Genomic DNA, 27,158 nt, shown 5'->3' with positions numbered 1-27,158 from the left:
TCTGTGGGCAGAGGGGGAGCCGGCAGCGCCCGTTCCGCTCCCACGCGTGTCCGCCGGCCCGCGTGCATCGCAGCGCTCCCCGCCGGCACCGCCCCCTCATGAATATTCTAATCAGAGGGCGGGGGGGCGCGGGGCGGGGCGGCCTATGCTAATCGCAGCTGCTGATCGGTGACGCGCCATCACACCACGCGCCGCCGCGGCCGCCGATTGGCCGGGGGCGACCTGGTCTCATTGACAACAAACCGCGGGGGGCGCGCGCGCCGCTGCTGTGGCGGCGGGCAGGTGGGGGCGGGGCCGCCGGCCGGCCGGGACGGCCCAAGATGGCGCGGGGTCGGCGGCGCTCGCCGGCAACCTCCGCTTGAGCGCCCGGGGCGGCGGCCGGGGTTCATGCGCCGGTGCGCCCGGCCGCGGCGGGCCCCTGCGCGATGGAGGGCGGCGAGCTGGGCGTGGAGAACATGGAGACCCTGACGGAGCTGGGCGACGAGCTCACCCTCGGCGACATCGACGGTGGGCGCCGCGGAAAGGGGGGGTGGGGAGGCGGCGCGCGTGGGCTCCCCCACGCGGGGTGGGGGGAGCTCTTACGCCTTCCCGTGTGCCCGCGCGGGTCTGGGGCTGCTGGTGCCGCCCGGGGGGTAGGGTGCGTGGGTGGGGTGGTTGTTGGATCTCGCTGCGTGGGGTGTCCCCCCCGAGTGGGGGTGGGAGCGCGGGGTGACCGCACCGGCTTGGCCCCGCGGCGTGGGCTGCGCTTCCCGCGCGGCACGGGCTTCCAGCGCGCGCGTGGGGTGGGAGCGGGGAATTCCCCGTCCCGGGTGGGTAAGGGCGGGGGCGCGGGGCGCGTCTCGCCGGGCGAGCGGCCACGCGTGTCTCCCCGCCCGGCGCGGGCCGCCGACGGCCAGCTCCGCCTGGGGAGCACTTTGGAGCGACTTCCGTGGGGCTGACTACGCCGGGGGGCGTCGAGGCAGTAGCCCCAGGGAGCCGCGTCGGGGGGTGAGGGTCCGAGCCGCCCAGCGCTTTCTCCCACCCGTGGCCGCTGCCGGCACGGGAGAGGGCTGGAGAAAGTAATTACCTTGCTCCGCTCCTCCTGCCTCAGACCGGTGGGGCAGGTGGTGCTGCCCGGGGTTCCCCGCGTGTTTCCCCCCGTGTTTCCTCGTGGCTCTCCTCAAGTCGGTGCTAAATGATGGCTGGAGCTGTGCCGCCACTAGTGCCTGTGGGAGGAGGCCGTGCCTCCTCACCCTCCTCCACCGACACAGGTGTAACTGCTTAAATTGCCCTTTTTTCTCCCTCTGTCACCTTAAAACTTCACCGCATTGACGCCAGAGTTCAAGACCCACGAGAAAATCGCCGTTTTCCAACGAAGCGCAGCAAACCGAAGTGCCTGTGCGTGACGCCTTGTTAGTGATTCCCAAACAGCTCCTGAAAACCCATTAAAAATGTAATTTCTCGATGAGCTCTGCAGTAGGCGGGAGACGGGGACCTGGCTCAGCTCCCCTGCTCTGCTCAGCTGTGATCCCAAACAGAGCTCGGCTTTGGGGGGGTGATGCCTAAAGCATCCTTGTTTAGCAGTTAGGAGATAAAATTAAAGCAGTGCTTTTAAGTTTCTAATTGCGATTGATTTGCAGTGTAGCTAGAGGCAAAATTTATACCTCTTTTTTTTTTTCTTCATCATATGTAAAAGAAGAATATACCTTATAAGAATGCAAGGGCCTTAGTTATCACTCATAAAGTTGATGGTGCAAATCGAAGGTGGTGTTTGCGCTTGTTTAACCACCGTGTAATGACTTTTTGGGATCCGTGTGGAAACAGAGACGAATTGTGATGAACCCGGAGCCGGCTCTGAACCACGGTGTGCCTGGGGAGGTGTGATTCAGAGCGATGAGTAACTTAGGAGAAAGAACTTCGCCTTCCTTCCCAGCTCCTGGGGTGGATTTTCCTGGGGGCGGGGGCAGTATATGACAATCCTGATTTTTTTGTGCTCCTACATGGATTCATCTCAGGGTTTGAAACTCTGCCAGGGGTTTTGATTTGGTTTTTACGTCTTCTTGTCGACGGGTCTCAGCGTTCCCCTCCCGTTCAGGCTGAGGGGCCCTCACCGCCTGCTGCATGGCTTCTGATTTTCCGCGGTGGAGGAGGAATGACGCCGGTCCGGCAGATGTGCTGACTGCTCTGGGATGCCTGCGCTTGCCGGGGTTGCGTTCCAGGAGGGGGTGCGGGGCTGGTCGGGGGGTCCTGGCACTGAGCCGAAGGTGTCTGGCTCTGCTTCCTGCCCCGGCACAAGCTCCTCTGCCAGCCGTGGGCTGTCCTGGGTGGGCACAGGCACCGCTTTGCTGGAGGGGCACAGCCTGCGAAGGCCTTGCGCTAGGGGTAGCGCCAGGCAGCGAGGTCCGAGTCGGTTGTGGCTGCAAAATACGTCTGGGTTCCAGGTGGAGGGGTTGTTTCGGTCCAGGCTGGGATCTCCGCCGCTTTGCGTTTCTCGAAGCACGGCGTTTCCAGGAGAGTGAGGAAGAGCAGCCCGCGCGCAGGCTCTGAGCCACCACCTGGGAGAGGCAGCTAAAGCCCAGCCCTTGCCTTTCTGCCAGGTATTTAGGCGCTGAGTTAATACGAGGCAGCAGAAGTCCTCCTGGGCTTGGTTTCGTAATACTTTGTTGACGTTTTTTAGCCTTGGGCTGGGCTGGGGTAGTTTTCTGCAGTAACACCTCACTCTGTTAGGGACCGAGAGCTCTTCTTGGCACCAAGGGTGCAGGTGATCTGGCGACGATGGGTTTATCACGGAGAGCTGTCCTCCAAAAGCACCCAAGCTTTCTAACAGTTAAGGTAGACACTTGCTCTGCTCTCTGTGTAGGCAAAGGTGTTTTAAAAGGAAGAGGTTCAGATTTTGGATGTTGCTGTTTCTCCTGCTTCTTATTTTCCTTGTGTTGCTGCTAGGAAAACTCTTGGGCACTTTAAAAGAAGTGGGTTTGATCCCCTGGCAGTCTAATTTTTAAGAATTAATCTTTAGACTTCTTGCGTTTAGTGAAAATTAAGTGTATTAAGGTGTGATTTAACTTGTAATATCTTACTAAAAGAACTACTCTTGCTCTCGCATCTGCTGTGTGAACACAATGTTCTTTAAAATACACTACTTGAAATTTGGCTATTACACTGGAATTTGCTCTTCCAGAGCGAATCTCGTCCGATTTATGTTTATTCCCCACTTGCAGTGCTGCCTGATAGTGACATAGCAGTACCATCAAATGAAGAGCTTGAGAAGTACGTAGTTGGGATTATCAAGTTTATCATGTTAGGGGTTATTTGGGATGGTCTTAGTTGCAGTCAGAGGGTGAAAAGCTGCTTAATACCCATCTCGATGTTATGCAGAAGTGTTAATCTTTAAACAGCCCTCCTTGCTCTGGTAATGTTTTGTGAAAGTTTACTGAGGCATTGCATAAAAAATAATCTTTTCGTTCATCTAGTTAAAAGTGGCGACAAAGGTTTGGTCTGGCTGGTCCCCGAGGGCATCTGTTACTCTGTGCCGGGGAGCTGCGCATCCTCGCTTACTGTCGGGTTATAAATAGATCAGGAGGACACGTCTCCCAAGCTCCTCCATCCAACAGACATGAGTTCTTAAGAGCAGTGGTCGTGGTCAATGCTTAAATGTGTGTAAGGGTGTGGAGAGATTGCTGTCGGAGGGGAAGAAAAGTAGTATCGTAGAAATACGGCAAAACATTTGTGGAGGGAGCAAGAGGTTTGGAGGACGATCCCTTTGCTCTGCCTCAGGAGTGTCAAACAAATTAATTGAATAGCGTGTGGGCGGTATTTTGGAGAAGCAAATTAATAGCCCTTTTATTGCTGGGACAATTTCCACGGAAACATTTTGTGAAAAGTTTGTTTCTTCGAACCCCCTTCATAAACCACAGCAGCAACGTCCTTCATGTTTGTGGATGAGAAAGCTCCTGGTATAAGGAGCCCTTCGTTATATTTTTCCCTATAAATTAGAAATCTATTTTCTACTTTCTAAACCCAAATTTATTATTTAATTATAAACCCTCCATTATGTTTGTGGGTCTGCTCCCTTTTTTTTTCCTGCTTCCAGAAAAAAAAATACAAAAAACTTTCAGAAAACCGTGGAAGAGCCAGTGTAGCATGGGCAAGTCCTGGGGTGGGGAGAGATGTCTGACTTCTCATGCCACTGCCCACACACAGATCAGGGGAAGCATTCAGGTGGCTTAAGGTGCATAATTGGATTAAATTGGATTAGATGGAGGGAAGAGGAAGCTTCGCTTATGAACAGTGATCTCTTGGTTGTGAAATTTTTTCCTCTGCGGGGGAGAGCTGTAGTGTTGCAGTAGGAGCCTCTTGATGTGGTCTGATAAAATCCTGGAGAAGGTGGCATGAGAGAAACTGCTGTGCAGTGATTGCAGGCAGGGGATAAATAGGCAAAAAACCCAACAAAAAATGTTATTCTGGTGGTTTAAACTCATGCATGGATTTTTCCTGCCACAGTTCTATAAAGTATTGTTTCCTTTGGTGTTTTTTTCTCACAATTTCTGGTATGCTTGAAAGTAAAACAAAGTTAAGATGAATTCTTATCCCACTTCTTCATTTTCCAGGTACCCAGTGGGGCAGGAGGGATAAGGGATTTGAAGCCACCCTAAAAGTTGGGTGGGAGAACAGTTAGTGCTGGAATCGTGGAGGTACTTGATTTCTTCCTTCTACAAGGATTAGATTGGAGCAGTGACATAACGAGACTCTAATATTTTAAATGTATTGGAGATGTCTTTAAGTTCTAGTCTTTGCTTGGAGCCTGTAGTCTGGGAGGGTGTTGTAGGGGAGTCCTGCCTTTCCCCCTGAAGAGCAGCAGCAGTGCCCTGCTGCTGGCCACTTTTTGGTTTCTTTCTGGAAATGTTAGATCGGTGTGATATGTTCTCCAGAGGTTTTGAATAACCCAGAGCTCCCTTCTGCGCATGCGTGCCAGCATTCGAGTCCTGACCTAATGGCAGGTGACAAAGTGTGTGGGCAATAAAACAGCATTGAATGTTTTTTCTTCTGTTTTACAGAGATGCTGCAGTTCGTCAGTAACCAGGCAGGGGACTTTCCAGATCTGTTTTCGGATCACTTGTGTGGCACCTTCCAGGGCAGCGGCAGCAGTGGCAGCGGTGGTGGGACCCTGGAGCCTCAGTTGCAGCGGCCGTACAGCCAGGTGCAGCTCCAGCCCTTCCCGCCGCCCCCTGCCTCCCCCCAGCTCCAGAGCCTGCCAGTCAAAGCCGCGCAGGCAACACCTCCAGCCCCTCCGCGGTCGGCCCCTCTCCTTCAGCCCCGGCCCCCGCTCCAGCCTCAGCTCCAGCAGCAGGCCGTGATGATTACGCCGACGTTCAGCTCTGCTCCCCAGACTAGGATTATCCAGCAGCCGGTGATCTACCAGAACGCGGCCACGAGTTTCCAAGGTAGCAGTTGGGGTGCTCAGGCTATGGGTGTGCCTGATGCACTCGCGATAAATGGTGTCGGTGTTCAAGCTCCAAAAGCATCCTCAGCCACGACAAGTCTGATGATGCTTTTCTTGTGGTGCCACCTGTGGGGCGTCCCTTCTCCTGCCTACATAGCTTTGGAGTTGGGGGAGCATTAGAAACCGTCATAAATGAGATCTTAAGTCTTTTTGTGTGACCTCTTGCGATAGTTGTCTTCTTGCTGCTCTCCTCTGTTATGGCCTTCTCTCCTATGGCTCTTGGGAGGCTTGAGAAAAGTATGTCTAAAAATGGTTGTCGGCAACCCCTTCCTCCCACTGATGGGTGCAGTAGGCAGATCCAGCGCTGAAGCTCCATGTGGCAGTCAGGAATGAAGGCACATTTTAACTACTAAACTCTCGAGCGCAGTACTTGCATTGAGCAGAGGCACTTGTAGGGATATTTAATGATGACTGGATCTTCCTTTGTGAGTGCCAGTTGTCTTGATCCTCTTCAGTAGGTGTTGATTGTTTACATGATAAATAGGATCCTAGGGTCCACCAAGATCAGCAGGAGCGGGCAAGTGCTGGTTGGACATCCTGTGCAATGTCACTGAAGTAATGAGTCCTGTGCTATCAGACCAAAGGTTTTTGACTTTATTTTCTCTTAGCTGATCCTCTGTGCCTCCTGGAAAGCTGCTATTCTAGGTGCAGTGTCCTCTTGCAGGAGGCACCAAAGGAGCTGGAAGCTTCCCAACCTGTGGGATGTGTTAGATGAATGCTGCCTACCAAGAAGCTTTGGGAAGTGGAGGAGTGAAGCTAGGAGTGTTTGCAGGCTCTGGAACGGAGACCTGTGTCTCTGGGCTATTTCTGACATCTCTTCTGCTTTTCAGTTCTCCAGCCTCAAGTCCAGAGCCTGGTGACGTCCTCCCAGGTTCAGCCAGTTACCATCCAGCAGCAAGTGCAGACTGTGCAGGCCCAGCGAGTGCTAACGCAAGCTGCCAATGGCACCATCCAGACGTTGACTCCAGCCACGGTCCAGACGGTTGCTGCACCACAGGTCCAGCAAGTTCCAGTAAGTAAAAATGTGGAGTGATACAGGGATGCAGCAGCAGAAGAAATTACTTTTGTGGGTCTGGTCTCTTGGCTTGCCAGGGGACAGGTGGCGAAGCTTGTAGGGCTGGTGGTCCTGGTTAGGATTGCTTTTGCACAAACATTTTTCTGTGTGAGCAGTATTTCTAGCCAGCCTGTGTTCCAAAAGCATTTTACTTCACGCAAGTCATGCATGAGAGTCCGCGTTGTGAGCTGTGTTGTGACTTCAAGCAGTGGGCAACGTTCAGCAACTGTTTTCACCAAAACACCTGCATAACTAAACTTGGTCTAAAGTATTTTTGTAACTTGGTGCTGCCAAACCGGATGGGAAACCTTACTTGAACAAGCTTTCTTTGACTTTTGTCTACTTCTTTGAAAGTCCACCACCTCTACTGTGTCTTACAAGGGCCGGCTGATACCGGAATGTTTTCTTCCAATTCTTCTGCCACAGTTTCTTTGATCTTTTTGCTGCTACAGTGTCATGTGATTTTGTTTTAAAACATACACAAGAGTGAAAAAGTCCTGTGTATCTCTGTATTAGATAAAAATGTTTATGTCTAGGGGACTCTGTGAATATGACAAGGTTGCTCTGGTTCACTTGTATTGTGCCATCTATAGTGCTCTCTGTATTTGAGAGTCAGCGAGGTATTTGAAAAAATAAAAGCAAGCTGTGTTATGGCAAAATAACTTACAGTTGGTTTTGATCTGCTTGATATTCATGGTACAGATCCTTTCAGTGAAATTGGAGGTGGGGAAAACTACTAGAGGTATTTGCCAAAGCAGGCTGTCCTGGCCATGTTAGACTCTGAGTACTCAACCAGTTATTATAGAGAGCTAATTATAGGTGTAATTGGAGAGGGGAAGGGAGCTTTTCCATCAGCTCGTTTGTGTTTTTACATACTCGTTTACTTCTGGTGACTGATTTGAAAACCAGTGCCCTGGTGGTTCCCCTGCTCCCCTCCCTCCAGCGCTGTTGGGACTGTCTCATGGTCAGAGTTTGCATCAGGGGCAGACAAAAACCATCCAGGTGTGATGCAAGGCTCAAGGTGGAAGAAATACTCGCCCTGCTCTTTTACCATTCACTGAGATGTAAAGTTGCAACTCTGTCATTGCTTACCTCTAGCTACTGAGATCAGCAGAGGAATATGTGCCTACTCTCCCCTTCACCTGTAACTCTTCAACCTAGGTTTTGGTCCAACCTCAGATTATAAAAACGGACTCCCTTGTCTTGACAACCCTGAAAACGGATGGTAATCCTGTTATGGCCGCAGTACAAAACCCAGCGCTGACAGCACTCACTGCTCCCATCCAGACCACAGCTCTGCAGGTACCGTACAGATGATGTTCTTCCTTCCCTCTCCTCACTGATGTCCTTTCCTCTTAATGTAAGGAAGAGGTGTGGGCTTTAGTATTCTGCAGCGGTGCAAATGGGAGGGGTTTTGAGGGCCTGCTCTAGGCACGTCCAGAGTGAGTAATACGCTGTTTCTGCCAAGGCTAAAAACACACAGATTGTATTTTTTTGGCAGCCTCCCATGGCCAGTAGCAAAGACCAAGGGCACGTTTATGTTTACCTTTTTCTAGTATTACAAGGAAAGGAACATGACCTAAAAATTCCATCCAGTTTTTAACCTCTGGAAGATGCTTGAAACTGAAAGCTAACTCACTCAGAATACCCATGGAATTTCCTTTTCCCCCTCAGTAGTGTCTAATAGCAGTATGTTGAATGTGAAAACTAATTAAGCTACTTTTCAGAGGGCATCTGCAGTGAGGATTCAGTATAATCATTGGAGATGGCAGCTGTGCTTCATGGCCTCCACTTCTTATCAACTCTGAGAAACTTGTGCCCCCAAAGACGCATTTATTGCGATCTTGTACATTCTGAACAGATACCTCTGTTCAAATATTTACTGGGGGAGATAAACTTGCAAGTCTGGACTTAAGTTTTGACTTCTCTTGCATAGCACGGTAATTAACCTGCTTGCTTTTAAGTGACATTTTCACACAGAGGTGAGGCTTATGTGATTGTGACTGTCTGATACATGATCTGTAAAGCATTTTGAACACATTGAAATTTGGTGGGAGTTAGCCAAGGAAAGATGTAGGACTTAAATTGGCTTATTTGTCAAGTTCCAGCTTGAAATGTAGCTAAACTCATATCTAATACCCCAATTAGAAGACTATTTTGGAGGGGAAATTGTTCCTGAAGTTGCTCACGGCTAGTTTATTCTCATTTATGGTAGTCTGTCTTTAGACAGAAATAACTGTTCCTCTCCATAACCACTTCCCAGATCCTTGGTGTACTTTAGAGAACGTGTGTACCCTTCTCAATCTTGTTTTGCTGGGTTAAGCAGTCTAAACTTTTACTCCAACTGTCCTAGAAGCTCCTCTGTGCAACTGTTCTGGTGGGATTCATCATCTTTTATCGCAGAGTACATACTGCTTTAGTTTAGTATAGATGGTCTGTCCTATATCTAGATGTCCAAGTCTGAGCTTTTCACACCAGTGTGTGTCACTCATTGCCTCAGTTCCTTATCTTAAGGCATTTTTATAGCTTATGGATCTATTTTTTTTTTTTTCTATTTAATTGAATTCAAATAAACTGCATTGCTTAAGCCAAGGTTTGTTTTTCCATAGCCGGGTCCTTTCTAACATTGCTGTTAGCAGTTTGGAAGTAGCATTGCCTGTTGCTGGTTTGATGACTTTATTTGTCCACAGAAAAAGAGGATTTGGACACTTGGGGTGTAAGGATTGTAGGAGCAAGGGGGAGCCTTGGTCCATTTCTCTATTTAGTGGATGAACAGGGCATGGTATTGGCGGAAGAATGTTGATGCTCTTGGAGAACAAGAGATGTTCTTACTCCACATGAGCAGTGTGGGAGGCAGATGGCAGATTTTTCCTGTGCTGCTGTGCCAGTGCTCGTGCCAGCTAATGAAGATGGGAGAAAATGGGCATATCTCTTCTTTTCTGACCTGTACAAACTTTTCCTGATTCTTCTTTTGTTTACTCTTTCTTTTTACCATCATAAACCTTATCTAAATCGGCTGATTGCTCGTGATGCTTGTTACGCGTGGTCTTTGTAGACCCTCGTGGGGAGCAATGGGACCATTTTGACCACAATGCCCGTGATGGTGGGACAAGAAAAGGTGCCTATCAAACAAGTTCCTGGGGGTGTCAAGCAACCAGAACCACCTAAAGAAGGAGAGAGGAGAACAACTCACAACATCATTGAAAAGCGTTACCGGTCATCCATAAATGACAAGATCATTGAGCTGAAGGACCTTGTCATGGGGACGGATGCCAAGGTAAAGATGAGGAATAAGAGCAAATCTAGTGTCATAAATACTTTGTCTTCAGGGGCTCATTGTTCTACCAAATGAAGCAGTTGGGTACGTGCGACTGTTAGTAGTATGCACACATGTATTGGGATAAGACCGGTGAGAAACACTTGTGCAGTGGAAAGCGTGATAATTGTGTTCAGGAAGGGTCACCTGTGAAATGTTTATTTTACTATGCTATTTCTTGAAAATAGCTGGTCCTTGAAAATAAGCTATACCTTATGCGTTTGTTCTCATGTTAGGCCTAACTTAAATAGGCCCTCTAGGTTGAATACGCAAGTGGATGTTTTGATAACTGCCAAACCAGAGCTTGCGTAAGTTAAGTTTCCTTTTCCATGTGACTGCAGTAGGGACGAGGGTTTGCAGAGCTTTCCAGTTTGTTTCCTTTAGATACTTTGTTGTAAAAACTCTTGCTTGCTCAAATATTAGAAGCTTCCTCACACCGTGTATTTAGGGTTGTCCTATTCACTTTACCTTATGCTGGCAGAGCAGGGAGTAGTATTCTTGATACATTGCATGGTCTCTGTACAAATACATGCACTGGTGAAGTCGCCTCCTATTGCTGGGTGGAATTGGAAGCTTATGTTTTAAGAATATTGGTAATGTGCAGTGGCTTCGTAGTACTTTGGGCTTGTGTTTACAAACTAAACTTGTCTACTGCTGCTGGAATCAAGTATTTTCAGGGGGATGGCCAAGGGAGTGAGGTAAGGAGAGAACCACTTATCTCAGAATTAAACAGTGAACGATGGTTAACAGACAGCAGCTTGTTCCATCCCAGAAGAGAGCTGCTTCATTTCAAAACTATGGTACTTTCAAAGGACTGTTTCTGGCTGAAACTTAGATACGAACTCTGTTGTAGTTTGGATGTTAATCTGTTTCTATTTACTATTTTTATAACATCTTTGAGAGACCCCAGTCCTTGTGTGTCTTTCAAAGTCTGATACCTTGCCCACAGAGTGCGCCCTGCTATTAGTTTCTTTGCAGCTGCTGAGTGGTCCTTTACACCCTTTTCTTTGTATTACCACACGATACAAAGGTTTGTGGTATCCCTACAAGCAGGAGTGACCCTTTGACACTCTTCATGTAAACTGTTTTCTGTATGTCTTAATTCCTTGCAGATGCACAAGTCTGGAGTCCTGAGAAAAGCCATTGATTACATTAAATACCTACAGCAGGCCAACCATAAGCTGAGACAGGAGAACATGGTTCTGAAGCTGGCGAACCAAAAGAACAGTAAGTTGTGGAGGCTGTGCAGGGGGGAGGTAGTCAGTAGGAATGTAGGATGCCTCTTGCAATTTCTTCTCCTTGACAGAGGTAGATACGTGCCCATTGCACCCATAGTGGCCAGTGTTACTCCAGGTGACAGAGCCAATCTGAGTGACACTGTCAGGATGCAGGATCGAGAAATGTGTACATAATGCACTCTGATTTTTGCAGAGTTGTTGAAGGGCATTGACCTAAGCAGTCTGGTTGACAATGATGTGGATCTGAAGATAGATGACTTCAACCAGAATGTGCTGCTGATGTCTCCTCCAGCCTCTGACTCGGGATCCCAGGCTGGCTTCTCTCCCTATTCCATTGACTCGGAGCCAGGAAGCCCACTCCTTGATGATGCAAAGGTATTTGTGACTTCATTTATCATATTCAAGACATCTACTGCAGGGATACATAAGGGCCAGAATTTGAATTCTCCTAATTCTCAGGAGCCAGTGGACATCTGGCAAGTAGAGCTGTAGCGGTCAGAGATCCTTTGTGAGGATGAGGAAGGTGCATGGGTGTGTTTTTATCTTTTCTTGAATGATTGAGAATACTTCCTGAGCTGTATTATCTGAGCCATAACTTAGCTGCTAGAAGAACTGTACTTAGCCTTCAGCCCCTGTAGAGTCTCTGGACTTACAGTGCATGTTCATGACCCAAAGAGCCTCTGGCTTTCCAGAGATACATATGTCCAGTGAATAAACAGGAGAACTTGGAAATGAATGATGACATCAGCTGTGGTTAATGAGACCGTAAGTAACCACAGTAACAGAAAGCTGTTAGCTGTCTTCAGCTGACAGGTTTGTTTTGCGGATATCATAGAAGTGGTGGGTCTTCTGGGAGATCCTCAAAAGAGTAAGGGAAGCAAAGGTTAATCCTAGCCTAAACCAGGGATCTGGGTAATGATAACTGAAATGACTGGAAGCAGAAGGAAGGTGAAAGCACTCAAATACTTCAGCCTTATCTTTCTAAGCTAGGGAAAGCTTCACTGGAGTTCTTGCTGATTTTGATCTTAAAAGCAAGTTTTAAAATGTGTTCTGTTTCTCCTTCTTCCCTTCCCCTCCCTTGGCATAAGCATTTTGTTCTACAGAATGGTAAGCATTTTTTTTTTCCCCCTCTTATTTTTCTCTCCACTCCTAACTCTTTGAAGGTTAAAGATGAGCCTGACTCTCCTCCTGTGGCCCTTGGTATGGTAGATCGCTCTCGAATACTCCTCTGTGCTCTCACGTTCCTTTGCCTTTCCTTCAATCCTCTGACATCCCTCCTGGACGCCCGAGGAACCCCAGAGTCTGACAGCCTCGTGCGCCACGGCTCTGGCAGGAACGTGCTGACCATTGAGTCAGGTAACGAACTAGAACAGTTTGGGTCTGCAGAAAGCGGACAGGCTTATGTGGTCTTCCTAAAGACCATCTCCATCTGTGATGGGTGCAGGTCATGAGGTGGACTGTTGGTGTGATTCAGTAGGATGGTTTTGTGTGTTCAGGGAGTTGTGTGACCTTTGTTTAATGGTTGGGGAGGGGTAGTAACTGCAGGGCTGGGAGTGGGAGGAGAGCCAGCTGTGAGTGCTTCGACACAGTTCCAGTTTACATCCACATCCAGCATTCTTCTTGAGCAAAACCAGCCTTTGCTCAGTGTGGTGAGGTAGAGGGGGCCACCTGCTTGTAGCCCAGCAGCCTGGGCTCTCGAGATAGACCCTTGAAAAGTAGTTCAGAGTAAGGGGTTCTCCTGTCTTCACCAATCTTTGAGGCATGTTCACTTTATATTTGTTTTTAAGGTAACCGACTGATTTATTTTTTTAACTTATTAGTGAAGTAATAGGTGAAGAATGACTTCAGAAACACACTTGCTATAGGGTCTTGCAACTGGCTTGTTCAATATGCTTATTCCATAATATTCAGTTTAGAGTACAATAGCTTAGGGGAGGGCAGGGGATTCTGTAGGCATGCTGTCATTTCTCTGACTGGTAAATATGCTTCCTTGGTGTTGCTTAATTAAGACCGGAAAAATGACACTGAGGTATTGAATACCCATGGATGTACCCGATAGTTTTCCTAGAGTGCTTTGTATTCTGTTTTTTCTAAAAGCTGACTCAGTTTTTATAAATCAGTCTTGTGAAAATAACTATTTGGTTGGGAATGTTGTGGCTCAGAGTTTGGATGAAGAGCTGTTGATACAGGTGTTTCCTGATTAAAATTCAGTCTTTGCAAAAGTTGCTGCCACACGTGGCAAGCGTAACAAGACATCCTTCTGGGTCTGTGCTCATCCTGTTGCTAGGCTTTCAGAGTCCAGATGAACTTTTAACTTTCCTTCTGGGACGCCCATTGCAGATGCAGGTGGGTGGTTCGGCTGGATGATGCCTACACTGATCCTGTGGCTTGTCAATGGAGTGATTGTACTGAGCGTCTTCATAAAGCTCCTTGTGCATGGAGAGCCAGTGACCCGGCTGCACTCAAGATCATCAGTCACGTTCTGGAGGCATCGCAAGCAAGCGGACCTGGATTTGGCACGGGTAAAGTTGACTTGTCATTTTGCATCAAACACATCTTCTAGGAGGGGATGTAGGTAAATGTGGCCTAGTGAGGCAATGGCTTGGCACCTGCAAGAGCATGGTATTCCTCGAGTGGATTATCCTGTCTGATTTCCGAGAAGCTGGTGCTAGGTTGTCTTGAGCGGATTGCCGTCCTCCCTCAGCCTAATTTAGTGAGGCATGGGTGTCAGCGTTGGACGAGGCTCTTACCTTCTGTCCTTGTTCCTTGCTGCTGCATCTTGTAGCAATCTTTGGCAGCAAGGTTTTGGGTTTTGTCCAGAATCTGGCCTCTGCTGTGTCTGTCTGTCTGCTGTCCTCCAGCCTCTTGGAAGTCTTCTTCATTGTTGAGGCAACATTTGGCTTTTGATACAGGGACCCTGAAATTTCCATATTGTTTGAGAAGGCAGGAAGCTCCTTTCACCTAGTGCCGATGTGTCTCACAGGCAGTGCAGGATCAGAGCCATGTGTGGTAAGATATGTGTAGGTCCAGACTTGAAGCTGGTGAAAATTGCCTTCATGTTCACCAGGACTATGTTGAATTCCCCCAGGTAAAGATCTTGTCCTAGCTTGCATATCAGTTTGTCTTGCTCCCAATGCCAAGGAGGTCCCAAAGTGTCTCTGTGATGGTGCTTTTTGTTGTTGAACCTTTTTTCATGTTATTTGCAGGGGGATTTTGCTGCAGCTGCATCAAACCTGCAGACTTGCCTGTCGGTACTTGGCCGAGCACTGCCAGCTTCCCGCCTGGACTTAGCCTGCAGCCTGTCCTGGAACGTGATCCGCTATAGCCTGCAGAAGCTGTCACTGGTGCGGTGGCTGCTGAAGAGGACTTCTCATCAGTGGCGGGCAAGGGAGGCCACTGCAGGCTTCGAAGACGAGGCCAAGACCAGCGCTCGGGATGCAGCTCTAGCATATCACAAGCTCCATCAGCTCCACATAACAGGTAGGAGCAGAGGTGGCAGATCTGCTGTCCTTTTTTTCCCAAAAGAGGAGACACAGAGCTGATCCTGAGGGATACAGGGAGAGCACTATGGCCTCTCTCCTCTGGGAGGGGTGCTGTTGGAAATTAGCCTGACAAATTTCAGGAGCCACTTAACTAAAACATGACAGGTTCACGCAATAAAAGAGCTCCGTAAGAATGGCTGAAGCAACAGGAATGTCTTGAGTTACGTGTTCCTGAGTCTGCAGAGGTGGCTGAGGGTCCTTCCCAAGCAGCAGTTGATTGAGTCCAGTCACTTTTTGCTGCTGTTAGGGGCTTGTTTCATCCCTATCACTTGGGAACGTGATATGGAAGCGGGGGCTGGGGTTAACTGCTGGAAGAATTTAGATTTCCAAAGCTCTGTAGAGCACAGATTGCCATTTGGTGTTGATATGCTTTGAAAACCTGGGTGTGTGCACATGTACTAAGGAAGTGCTTGAATATTCCTTGTGAAGGTTGTTTTTGATGTTTCCTTGGCAAACCAATTCACAATGTTAATAGGCTCTGAGCACATCAGAAATCCAAGCTAAACTTCCTTATGCCTAATCATGCTGTGTGAATTGCAGCCGTGCCACCTGGGCTAAGTACTTGTCCTTAATATTACCTGTGTAGGTACAGGTGTGGACTGCAAAGGAGTTCAGTTTTAAGATAGTGATGAATATAGCAAGACACAATTTGTGGATGATCTTATCCTAACTGGTTTAGCTATACAGGGCTTTCTCAGCAAAGCTGTGGATGCCCACCTTGGTATCTGTGGAGGGAAGACTTGATTACGGTTGTTATGTTGCCTGAATGCAAAGTAGGCAAACGATGTTGTAAACTTCTCATGTCAACAGGTTCACAGAATCACAGAATCATTTAAGGTCGTAAAAGACCTGTAAGATCATCAAGTTCTCGTTGTCTCTTTAGGATGGTAGCCCTGCAAATCATGGTGGTATTTAGTAGCTGGTACTACTGCATTAAAAGTTAACACTTTTCCTTTCCCTCCTGGAAAAGGTAAACTTCCCTCCAGCTCAGCTTATTCGGGCTTGCACATGGCCCTGTGTGCTGTGAACCTGGCTGAGTGTGCAGAAGAAAAGATCCCACCCAGCACAATGGCGGAAATCCACCTGACGGCTGCGGTTGGCTTGAAAACCCGCTGTGGAGGCAAGCTTGGCTTCCTAGCGGTGAGTTGTCATGTCCTCTCCCAGCATACTTCCAAGCAGAGCTCTAGGAAGGCCTGCAAGCTGGCATTGCCATAGCTCAGGGCGTCTGCTAGCACTACAATTATGATATGAGCTGTAATTATGATATGACCTTTGTCCTCTGTGGTTTGTCTCTTTCCCTGGATGCTGTTCTCAATCTTAGCCTCTCCTTTCCCCAGAGCTACTTTCTAAGCCAGGCTCAAAGCCTGTGCAGCTCGGAGCGGAGTGCCATTCCTGACTCATTGCGTTGGCTGTGCCACCCCCTGGGACAGAAGTTTTTTGTGGAGCGAAGCTGGACGGTGAAGTCTGCTGCAAAGGAGAGCCTGTACTGCACCCAAAGGAACCCTGGTGAGAGCCGCTTGTCCCCCGAGCGTGTGGCCTCCCCGCACTGCAAGCCTGGCAGTCTCTCCACCTCTGGGACAAAAGCAGGTGTCTTGTTTGAGAGCGTGCTCTTATACGTCCACCCTGCTTGTGGTCTTGATGGGCGAGAGGAGCAGTGAAGCTTGAGAGACCTCTCCTCAGCCCACAGGAGATGGTGCTCTTCCCTTTGTATACTGTGCTGTGTCATCCTGCGTGTGTCTTTATATGCTGGAACACAATATGGATGTGTTCCTGAATATCGGGGGGGTGACTTTGGGGTGACCAAGGTTTATTCTCTGCAGAGCAGTGTCATCACTGTTTTGCCAAGTGGCTGAAGTACCAGAGGGGTGTTTGGCCAAGGACTGCAGCTTTATAAATTAATTAAAGGTTTAAAAAGGCTCTGAAAACTTAGTCTTTAGAAATCTTTGCATTAATTCCTCAGGAATTTCCCTCTACTGCTCTTCCTCTGGCTCCTACATCTTGATTCTTCTTTTTGGTTGTATTGGGAGGTTGCTATCACCATATGCAAATGAAACGGTTTGGTTTTTTTCTTCCTCTCTAGCGGATCCTATTGCACAAGTTCATCAGGCGTTTTGTGAGAACCTGCTAGAGCGAGCGGTGGATTCACTTGTGAAACCTCAGACTAGGAAAGAGGTAGCGGGACAAGAGGAGGAGGAGCCGTGGTAAGTTTGTGTGCTGCGCTGGGGACTGCTCGCCACAGCTGCAGGCTCTGAGGCAGAGCTCATAACTGTTGACTGAGTGCTCTGGGGCAAATGGAGTGGTTAGTCCTTACTAAAGACTTGAAATGACAATGTAAGTCTGACCACCACAGCTTATTAGAAGGGTGAGCTCTGCCTCTTCATATTAAAACCTCTGAAGTCAAAGGTAAACCTGGGTGTGGTAAAGATTTCTGGTGTTGGCTGGAATAGTACTGGTTGATACCTGGACTGGATGGATGGCACCTTCTTTGCTGACAAAATTTAATGTTAGGGAGTGCTAAAACTAGTGTGCACCTACCACTTCTATAGACCAGAACGTATGTCCAGGGCTCTAAGAACATGAAGCTATGGTATGTCGGAGAGTCACCCCACCAGCTTCCTACCTTAGGCATGAGAGTATTCTCCTAACTGAAGTGCCACGTTTACCAGCAGTGAAAAATCAAACTGATGCGTGGCAAGAGGGGGAGAGATGATGTTGGCTGAAATTGTCATTACTTCTAAGCTCTGTGACCAAGTGAAAGGGGCATATAGGTGGGAATTGGAGCAGCTTTTTGTACTGAACTGTGTTAGCTCTTCCCTGGACTCCACAGGAAGTGGAGCCTCAGCCTTTGCCAGCAATTCTGCACTGTTTCTAGGTCATCTCCAGATATGCTGGTGCCAGGCAAATGCTGTGTAAATATATGGGAAGCTCTCTAAGGATCCTGTCCCCAAAAAGTGTGGGCAAAAACCTCAAATGGGAAGATAACCGTGTTTCCCTACCTCTGTAGGGAGAATATTGCACATTTAGCTTTTTTTTCAATCTCATGTCTGTTTTCTAGCATTGTTGCAGGGAATGAGCAGCAGTTCAGTCTAATTGCTTGCACAATACAAATGCTTGTGATCAGAGGCTGCTGTTGATGATGAGAGAAGGAAGCAGGATTTGTATAAGTAAGGTGGATTGTCAGTATACTTGCGGGAGTCCTGTATTCTCGTGGGAAGGACTGGCTTTATTGATACAACAAGCCTTTTTGTCCCCCTCTAGCGGTAGGAGCTCAAGATCTTCCTCTGTAGCATGTCCCAGGAAATTAGACCATTGCCACATACGCTTCTTTCTCTGACCAACTCTATGAACACATTGTCACTTGCATCCATATTCACGTATATGCGAATAGTCACTTGCAGAAATGTAGTTCAGCCTCTCTTGGAGGCAGTGATTGAAAAGGAGCCTGTAATCAACTTGTAACATGTCACGTCTGTCAGCAGATTCAGGACACCGGAGAGGATGCTGGCAGCTTCTGTTTAGTATTTGTAGAATTTGGGGTGCTGACTAAGTGCTAATGTAGATACTCTTTCACTTTAAATGTGTATTACATACCTTAATCTGCTTCTCAGTCCCTTCCATGAGAGTGGTACCACCTTTTTCAAGGACTTGAGTAGGGCCTGCTCCCCTGTCCCGTAACTGGAGAACAAATGTCCGTGACACACAGTCCACAGTAAGTTCCAGCATCTCTGTAGTTGAGGTGAGAGTCCTGGGGTTGACCCCACTTCCGCACCAGCCTACTTGCATGGGGAGATGTAAGGCTACTCCTCGCTGAGTATGTTTAGGGAGATCTCTTCAGTCCGACAGTGTTGTGTTACTTGTAGAGCTTGAACTTTCTGCTGGCTTAATGGGTCAACATTGTTTAAAAATGCCTTGTGGTGTGAGAAATGCCTTCAGGCTTTGGTATCTCCTGTTTGACAGCATAGCGAAGATCTGCCTTGCTTCTTGTTTCAGTGAGTTCTCCGGTGCCATGGAGTACCTGAAATTGCTCAACTCTTTCTTGGACTCGATGGGAAGTGGAGCCCCACCCTTTGCCAGCAGTTCTGTATTCAAGTCTGCTCTGGGTAAGTCCGGCAGAACTGAAACTCTCCCAGCTGGAGGAACTACTGCTGATATGTGTTCCCTCTCTCCCCACCACCTCTCAAACTCCAGGCAAGGAGAAATGCAGTCCTTGGAGTGAGACTTGATTTCTGAGCAGCAGCACACTGCAATGTGGTACGGTGGCTCAGACTGGAAGAGGGCGGTTGGGAAGACTTGTAAATTTGGCTGTGTGTCATAATGCTGGGTGCCCAGGTGGGACTGCAATACTGTTATTTGTATTGCTGGGCACATTCCAAGCTGAACCCCATGCCTTCACCTGAGAGCTTGCTCCTGGTAATGCAAAGTGAGAGGAAGGGTGTAGTGTATAAACCAGCATAGCAGTGTTGCAGTTGAGGTGCAGGAAGGTGTTTTGTTTTTTTTTTTCACTTAATTACCTGTTGGACCATATACAGGTTGACCTAACTTTCACAGCAGCTGTCATGTATATTCCTCAATCTCCAGAGACCTGCAAACCCTGCTGTAGACAAGCTCTGAGCATCTATTGGGAGGCACTTGGGTTTGGTCCCTTGGTGTATATTTAGTGGAACAATGAGAGCTGTAGACTCCCTCTGAGCCATGCACTCATCTGCGCTTGGCTGGTAGCAGGCTGCTGGAGTACTCATTCGTCTTGCTTGGTGTTGGTACAGACAGTACATGGCAGCTCACTGGGATGCTGCTGGAGCTTTAGACACAGACTAACTGTGCTGTACCTAAAATGTGTAGAGCAAACATAGAAGGAAAACTAGATACTTCTTTTTCAAGGGATTGTTTCTCTGTATAAAGGGAAGTCTATATTTGGGTCAGTATTGTCATGAAATTTAAAAGCAGCTCAGAGCAGCAGAGCCTATGTCTTTTGGCTCTTGGACAGTTTTTGAGGGGGTGTTAAATAATGGAGGAAGTGCTAGAGGGTACCTGATGTATTATTTACTAGCTTGATGGTGATCAGTGCCAAGGCATGGTATATACAAATAAAGTTGTTACTTTGGGGGGGTGAGTGGAGATCCTTGTCAGGAAGAAAATTAACAGATTTCTAGACAAGTAGACGGGGTAAGTTCTTGTTGACCAGATAGAAAGTTGACACACTCTGCGGTCAGATGTAGGGTGTTTGCAGGTCCCTTTGTGTTCCTGCAGCACGTTTCAGGGAATGCAGCTGTCTGGGTAAATGCTGAAATGAGTTTGGGCTCGTTAGCGTCGATCTTGGCAGAAGGCACTGGCAACGGCACCTGACACCTGCCCACTTCTCCAAGCGGGAAGGAGCTGGGTATCCTCTTCTGGGTTGCAGCTTGTTGTTCTGTTTCACAGGCCCCGATGTGGTGTGCAGATGGTGGTCAGCAGCGGTGGCTATGGCAATCGGTTGGCTCAGAGGGGACGATGCGGCTGTAAGGTCACATTTCGCGGAAGTGGAGCGCATGCCGAAATCCCTGGAGATGTCAGAGTGCGTAGGCCTCGTACGACTTTCAAACCCCTGCTCTTTCTAAAAGGGGGTGGCTCTTCCCCTAATGCTGTCCGGTGGGGCTACCCCTACCTGTGCTCTGGAGTCGCATGCCTCTTGTGCTCTGGGATGCAATATCATGACATGCGAATGTGCTCAGCAGTTCATATGTAGGTCAAGGCTTGCAGGTTGATATCAGAGCTGTGGACTGGAAGTGTCAGAATTGATTCTTTAGGAATGCCTTTTGGCTTTGTTCTAATTGCACAGCCTCCTGCCTTCCAAAATCAAACAACAAAACTCATGGACTGATGGGAAGGCTGGTGTCGCCATCTTGGTTCTTTTGCACTAAAGCATCTTTGTCAGGTTCCTTCCGTTTCTCTGTGCAGTCTGTGTAGGTGGGGAACAATTTCCATCTTTTTACTGTCTTAAGAAATGATGATGTCTTTGCTCTTGAAGATGGGAGGGTGAAAGCTGATGCTGGTTGCTGCTTGAGCTCGGGCTCCTGGGGCTGCCCTGTGGCAGCATGACATGGTACTGCTTGAAAGCAAGGCTCTGTTTCTCTTTCAGGAATGCCCTGGTGAAAGCCACTTTCTATGTCTGTAAAGCCATGCAGGCCTCACTGTCTGGGAAGGCAGATGGACAGCAGGGCTCCCTGGGTCACTGTGAGAGGGCCAGCAGTCACTTATGGAACAGCCTCAACATGAGCGGCAGCGTCTGCAGCACCGTCCTCAACAATGTAAGAGCTATAAGCCCCAGGATAACACATGGTCTGTCTTGGTTATAAGGTGGTCTTTCTGCAGGTGTATTGCTTCCCTGTTGTATCTACATTCTCCTTCTATGCTGTGTCTCATGAGGAGGGGAAACTTCTTCCGTCTCTTTCTAAAGGGCATTGACATCTTTCTGCCTCTGCTGTGTGGAGGAGCAGAGCTGCAAGTACAACGTTGTTTCCCTGGGCATGGTCTCAGATAGCTGAGCTCTCACTCCTCTCTTGCCAGTAGTTGTCACCCCTTTCTGGTGCTTTGACCTCTTTGAATTTGACTCATGGAAAGCATTCACCTCTGTCCTCCAAATGAAGTTGCTGACACCTGTAAAGCAGGACCTCATTTAGTCAAGCCTGCTCTGTTTCAGGCAGCACTCATGAATGTTTGAACCCTCTACTGCAAAAGTGGGACTGTGCCATGCTATTCCTGAGTTTGTGTGGGGCTTGTTTCTTTTCTTCCCAGGATTACTTATAGCTGGAGCTTCCCTGCATGGTATATGGGACACAGTTCTGGTCCCTTCTGTCACTCCTGAGTGGCAGCTGTAGTGCATTGTAGTTGCATTGCATGTTGTGGCAGTAACTGTGCAATGTTTCTGCAGTGCAGTACAGAGGCACTCTCCACGTCGGCAGCGTGGGTAGAGACCCCTGAGAGCAACTGGGGCAGCAGCAGATGGGGAAAAGGGATTTGGGCAGCCAGTGTGGGCTGTGTCAACATTTTATTTTATTTTTTTTTTAACCTCTGCAGGTAGTAAGGCTGTCGTTGCTGTTTCCCACTAGTTGGTGCTGCTGTTTGAGCAGGAAAGCCTTTGCAGAAGGCTGGGGCATTGCTGGTGCAATATCCTCTTGGCACGTCTTGTCTGGAGTGGGGTTGGGGTCAGCCTTGCAGAGGTGTTGGCTGTCCTGGAGGGGACAGCTGCTCCTCGGGCACAGCCAGGCACTTTTTCCTTAGGCTGGACCTCTTGATGCTGGGCCCCAGAGATGCCGCTTGGGCAAAAGGCAAAGTCCTGCTCCCTTCGGTGCGTCATGGTGGGGCGACTTGGCTGGGAGGGCCAGGGAGCACACGCAGGTGGGCAGGAGGTGCTGCGGCCACCCTCCCGTGGACCTTGTTGGCAGCTGTGTAGTAAATGGCCTGTTACTTGCCTGATGGGTTGTGTTAATAAGCCTGTGTGCCCGGGCCCCCTGGCTCTTGCAGATGATCCAGCTGCTGGCCTGTGACTTGCTGCTCTCTCTCCGCACCAGCCTGTGGCAGAAGCAGGCGAACACCAGCCAGGCCCTGGGTGAGACCTACCATGCTTCCGCCCCTGAGCTGACAGGCTTTCAGCGCGACCTCGGCAGCCTGCGCAAGCTGGCCCATGGCTTCAGGCCCGCCTATCGCAAGGTGACAGCTTGCCTCCCCTGCCCGCTCTGCCTCCAGCTTAGCTGTAGCCCTTTCCTGAGGGGCAACAAGGAAGCTGTGGTCCTTGGAAACATAGGGTGTATGTGGGCTTGAGCAGTTTGGACGCTTGGAGTGGGATCGTCTGCCACAAGCAGCCTCCGTACTTTTCTCTTGGTGGGTGATGAGGGGGGTTCCCATGGGAGTCTGGTGTCTGTGGGGAGGTGTCCGCCTTAGTTTCTACTTAGAAAACCATCAGCATGTCTGTATTGCCAAGCAAATACAATGGTATCCTGTTCCTTAACATGGTTTCAGACTGGGTCAGTCCCTCCAGGGAGTGTGGAAGGAGACTTCCTCAGCCATGTTGGCTCTGTGGGTAGCTGCGGGGTCAGATGCCTTCTGCACCTGTAGAGCACCAGCTGCTTCTCTGGGCGTTTTCCCACCCTTCTGTTCTGTTTAGTCTATCTAATTTTAAGCCTCTGTAGAGGAAGTGTAGTCTAATACTTGGACAAGAGAGCTGTTGGTGCTATCAGACCACTGCACTAGCAGCCTGGGGTGAAATGCCTGCCTAGGCCACAGTGCCAGGGTTTGCTCTCCCCTATTCTGTCCTGTTCCCTGCTCTTGTTCCTCCCCCTTTCCAGGCCACTCACAGTTACATGTCAAAAGCTTTTTTTTCCTTCTCACAGTTGCCTTGACCTGCAAACTCCCCAGAGACAGGTGGGAAGATGAGGGAGGAGCGTGCAAGTGGGTCTCTGTTGTTGTCGAGGTGTCAGTGCTCTGCTCTCGAAATGTAGTGGCTGAGGGATGATGGGAGTTCAACCACAGCATCACCCCCATGCCAGCCCACCTCTCACCTCCCACCCTGCCTTCCCTTCCAGGTCTTCCTCCACGAGGCCACTGTGCGCCTGATGGCAGGTGCCAGCCCTACCCGCACCCACCAGCTGCTGGAGCACAGCTTGAGGCGACGCACGCCCCAGAGCAGCAAGCAAGGTCAGCCCTTGGCCTGGGCCGGGACTCTGCCTGTGGGGCTGGGAGGGGGCAGAGCTTGGGCAAGGTGGGGGGCACAGCTGCAGCCTGCAGTGTCTTCCCTATGTCTGAGGCTCAGGATAATGAGCTCCTGTCTGCCTATGGCTCATGGTGATGTTTCTGCCACATACTCTACAAGCTGGCTAACGTGAGCTGCCAGCCCCGGGCTGGAGGTGGCGGCGAACAGGCTGAACAACATTTGCTTTTGTGCAGCCACACATGCACAAAAGGGCAGGCTGGAGTTCGGGGTGGTCGATGCAAAGGCAGAAGCCAGGAATCTTAAAGGGGAGAGCCAAGAGCTGGTTATAAAATCCCTTGGGGGTTTAAGGAAACAGGCAGCTGTGTGTGCCAGTGCTGGGATGAGCCCTAGGAAGTGAACTGAAAGGGAGTGCCTCTGTGGAAGACAGGATTGCTGGTCCATGCCTGACTCCAGCTCAGACTGTTCTCCTCTGCCAGCCTAAAGCAGCTGCTTGGGGATCTGCTGGGTGCCCCTCACTCTTGGCACAGCCAGGGGCTGCCAGCCAGGGATGCCTGTGCTAACTGGTGCCCGTCAAGGGCCTGCATGGCGGGGTTTTGTCATGCAGGTGGTAGCTTCATCGTGAGCTTTCTCTCCTCTTTGCATGTAGGTGAACTGGACACCCTGCCAGGCCAGAGGGAGCGAGCCACGGCCATCCTGTTGGCCTGCCGCCATCTCCCCCTCTCTTTCCTCTCCTCCCCGGGGCAGCGAGCCGTCCTGCTGGCTGAGGCTGCCCGCACCCTAGAGAAGGTGGGGGACAAGCGCTCCTGCAATGACTGCCAGCAGATGATCGTCAAGCTGAGCGGGGGCACGGCCATTGCTGCCTCCTAATGCTGGTGTGGGGCCACCTCCTGCAAAGACAGCCTGGTTGACCGTCAGCCTGCACTTCCCTTCTGGAGCTTAAAAGAAAAGTGCTAGGTTAGGGCTGTGCTGGTGGGATTGTGATGGGGTGGGAGGGAGGGGATTTTTGTTTTGTTTTGTTTCTTTTTAATTTGCCCCAGGTTTAGTTTTATTAGCCCCCTTGCTTCTTCTCAGGCGCTACAGCAGAAATCTGTCTGGTTGCAGTTTTTGCAGCTGCGTCTGGGGCTGTTGGGAAGCGCTGCCCTGACCCGGAGCCCCCATCGCTGCTGGGGGGAGAAACCTGCAAGCCCAAGGCATAGAGAAGTGGCACATCCTGTGTCTGTCTTCAGGGGCATCTTGTCTTCCCAAGCACCTCTGCAGAAAGAAGCCTTTGGGGAGGGCAGAGGATCCACTCAAGCCTTGCCCTGAGGGGCTGCTGAGGTCTGGGGCTGTTCGTGAGAGAGAAGGGGAAGGCACCAGCTTCCCTTGAGCTGTATGTGTCAGGAAACGGCTTCTTCGCTGAAGCCGCCTAGACCTTACAGAGGTGCTCTGGGGGTATTGCTTGGGGCCAGTATTGCCCAGCAAATTTCTCTACAGTTTTTATACAGGTTTTTTATAGGAGTGTTTGTGGCTTTACAAAAACATAGGGAACAATGCAGCAGATGTCCCTTCCTTTCTACTTTATGCATCTCCTTCCTGTGATCAGAGCTGCCTCTGTTTTTTGGCAGGGGGCTGGGTTTGTGGCAGCCTACAACAAGCAGAGCCTCTTAGGAGGCTGGGGAGTCCCTGGTCATCTGCTGCCAGGTGGCAGCAGAGGTGGACGTGCAGCGCCCTTCACTCAGCGTGAAGGGTGAATGCTTCTCTGGTGCCTTTTTGTTCATGCAGAAACAATTTTTAGAAACAGTTTTTTATTTTACTCAACTCCCAGTCCCAGAACTTGTCTTCAGGTGTTTCTCCTTTCCTTCTCCAACTGCTCAACAGCTCCTGAGCTCCTGCAGGGACTGGGAGGCACTGGCTCAGGGTGTGAGTCTCCCAGTTCTGTTGCCATCGCTGTTCAGAACAGTTTGACTTGGCAAGCGTTGAATCACTTGTGACTTTCCAAGAGGGGGAGGTGGATCGGGGACAGGGAGGGAATGGTTTGCCCTCTTTCTCTTTGCCTTTCCTGTTGCATCTCTCCAAAGCAGTGCAAAGCAGTTGCCCTCCAAGATGTGCAAATATGGAAACCAGCCTTTGGCAGGCGGGCATCACTGTTTCTCCCTGTGCATAGATGGCGTGTGCTCCGTGTCAGCAGCTAGAAGCACTTGGACTGGCCTGCTGCCTGTATCGTATCCTGTCCCAGTCAGGCCCGTACAGCCTGACTCCTCTTGCAAGATCAGAACTTGGGCTGTTTTGCAAGAAGCTTCTGCATGTATCCAGCTTTTGCAGAGGGGCTTGAGTGCCTTCCAAAATGAGGGGAAAAAGATGGGGGCTTGTCTTACTTTGCATGTGGTCTTTTGGCATCTGGTAGGGGGTTTTCGTGTGCTGCAGGAATTGAACACAAGTAATGCTAGTCCTAGAGTTCAACAAGATGGAAACTGGGGCCAGGCGCAACCTGTCTCCCTGCAAAGTCCATTTGCAGTGACCCTGTGCCATAGCTACGAACAAAAGTGTGGGGACCAGAAGCTGCTTCCCTCCCTCCCCCACTTTATTTGGGGAATAGCTGGTGGACTCCCGGCCCTGATGGCCTGCAGCCTGTGCAATTGGAGGGGAGCTCATCCTTTCAGGTGGAGAGGTTGCTCTTGTGTGTCTTTGATCAGTGTAGGGGATGCTCTGGTTTGGGTGGTGGCAGCCACTTCTGCTTTGAGCAGGTATCCTAAGTGTGCAGAACAGCTCTTCGGTTTGGGTGGGTTTTGATTGCCCATCCCATGTTTCCTAGTTTATCAGTGATCTCATTTTTGGGTGGTAGATCACATCCTCCTACTTTTTCTCCTCTAAGTGGGTCTTGCACTGTCTTCCTGGTCATGGGTTTTTCCTAAAATACAGAAACTTTGCCTGTGGCAACTTCTGAGTTACTTTGTGTTTCCCCAGATCTTTGTGCAACGTGTGGGATGTTTAGTGCTTTAGTAAAAGGGGGAGCGAGGATTTGGGAAAACAGTGATGCTGAAGCTTCACTTTGTCACTTAACGGTGAACTGAGTCCTGGGGTGCTGGGCTGCGGGGAGTGCCGGCTGGGCTGGGGGTAGGAGGCGGCTGGGCTGAAACTCTGGTAGCTAATGGCATGCTCCATGGAGGGTCCTAGCGCTGCTGGTACTTCTCTCCCATCCAGGGCAAGGGATCTTTGCCCTGTTTTTTCTACATGGTTCATAAATTTGCTGTCCATCTATCCCTACAACTTTTTTTATATGTGTGTGTATATACTGTAACTTTTTTTTTGTTTGTGGGTGGGAGGAAAATGTTTTATGAATTGTGCGAAGAAAGTCTATTTATCCACATGGAGTTTGGAATAGGGATGCTTTGTGAAATGAGGTGCCACTGGTGGTGGGGAGGTTCCCCAGGGAACATATCTGATGTCTGAAAACCCTGTTCCAGGGCTCGTGAGCATCTGTTACCTAATAAAGGCGAATGTTACCACCATCTCCTGACTGCCCTCTTTCTCTCAGCCCTCTTCATCCCACCCAGCAGCTGCTCTTAAGCATAGGTGAGCCTGAAATGTCCTTGAGAGGCATCAAACCTCACAAGTGCCTCGGGAAGCTGTCAGTCCTTTGTCCAGATAACCTGGAAAATGGAGCTGTATGGCTTGCAACAAAAGATGATCCCTGGATGGAGCAAATGTGGTGTCTCTGTGCTCCTTTGGAAGCAACCCAAGAGGCTGATGGCTTGAGCAGAGCCAAGCACCGTAGAGCTGGGCCAGAAGCCTGCAATTCTAGGAGCATCTACACATGGGAAGAAAGCTTTTATCTGACCTTGCTTGGAACAACATCCTTTTGCT

The 27,158-nt window shown here is 49.6% G+C and overlaps 1 protein-coding gene across 2 annotated transcripts; it reads left to right on the top strand.

Annotated features, from left to right (window-relative positions):
• Positions 1 to 425: 425 nt before the first annotated feature.
• SREBF2 (sterol regulatory element binding transcription factor 2) lies at positions 426 to 24,283 on the top strand. Of its 2 annotated transcripts, XM_059817325.1 has the most exons (20): positions 426 to 507; positions 5,034 to 5,420; positions 6,310 to 6,491; positions 7,695 to 7,840; position 7,975; positions 9,589 to 9,810; positions 10,962 to 11,076; positions 11,281 to 11,462; positions 12,251 to 12,443; positions 13,428 to 13,609; positions 14,294 to 14,567; positions 15,600 to 15,769; positions 15,967 to 16,135; positions 16,710 to 16,830; positions 18,620 to 18,729; positions 20,048 to 20,180; positions 20,745 to 20,913; positions 22,130 to 22,315; positions 23,188 to 23,299; positions 23,962 to 24,283. In XM_059817325.1, exons 1-20 carry the CDS (start codon positions 426 to 428, stop codon positions 24,180 to 24,182), a joined length of 3,357 nt encoding a protein of 1,118 aa, XP_059673308.1. In that variant the 3' UTR covers positions 24,183 to 24,283. The 2 variants fall into 2 exon arrangements, with proteins under 2 accessions (XP_059673308.1, XP_059673307.1); XM_059817324.1 differs by lacking the exon at position 7,975 and having other exon boundaries at positions 7,695 to 7,835.
• Positions 24,284 to 27,158: the final 2,875 nt, after the last annotated feature.

Source organism: Gavia stellata, chromosome 4 (assembly GCF_030936135.1).
Source record: "Gavia stellata isolate bGavSte3 chromosome 4, bGavSte3.hap2, whole genome shotgun sequence".
Taxonomy (NCBI): domain Eukaryota; kingdom Metazoa; phylum Chordata; class Aves; order Gaviiformes; family Gaviidae; genus Gavia; species Gavia stellata.
The sequence above is the reverse complement of the archived record's forward strand: the minus strand, read 5'-3'. Positions and strand labels throughout refer to the sequence as shown.

Bases quoted from the DNA above. Each gene is read 5' to 3' on its own strand.
- SREBF2 (XM_059817325.1), top strand. From the start codon at position 426: ATGGAGGGCGGCGAGCTGGGCGTGGAGAACATGGAGACCCTGACGGAG. The intron at 15,770-15,966 runs GTGAGTTGTCAT...TCCTTTCCCCAG, and splicing joins GCAAGCTTGGCTTCCTAGCG to AGCTACTTTCTAAGCCAGGC. The intron at 20,914-22,129 runs GTAAGAGCTATA...TGGCTCTTGCAG, and splicing joins GCAGCACCGTCCTCAACAAT to ATGATCCAGCTGCTGGCCTG.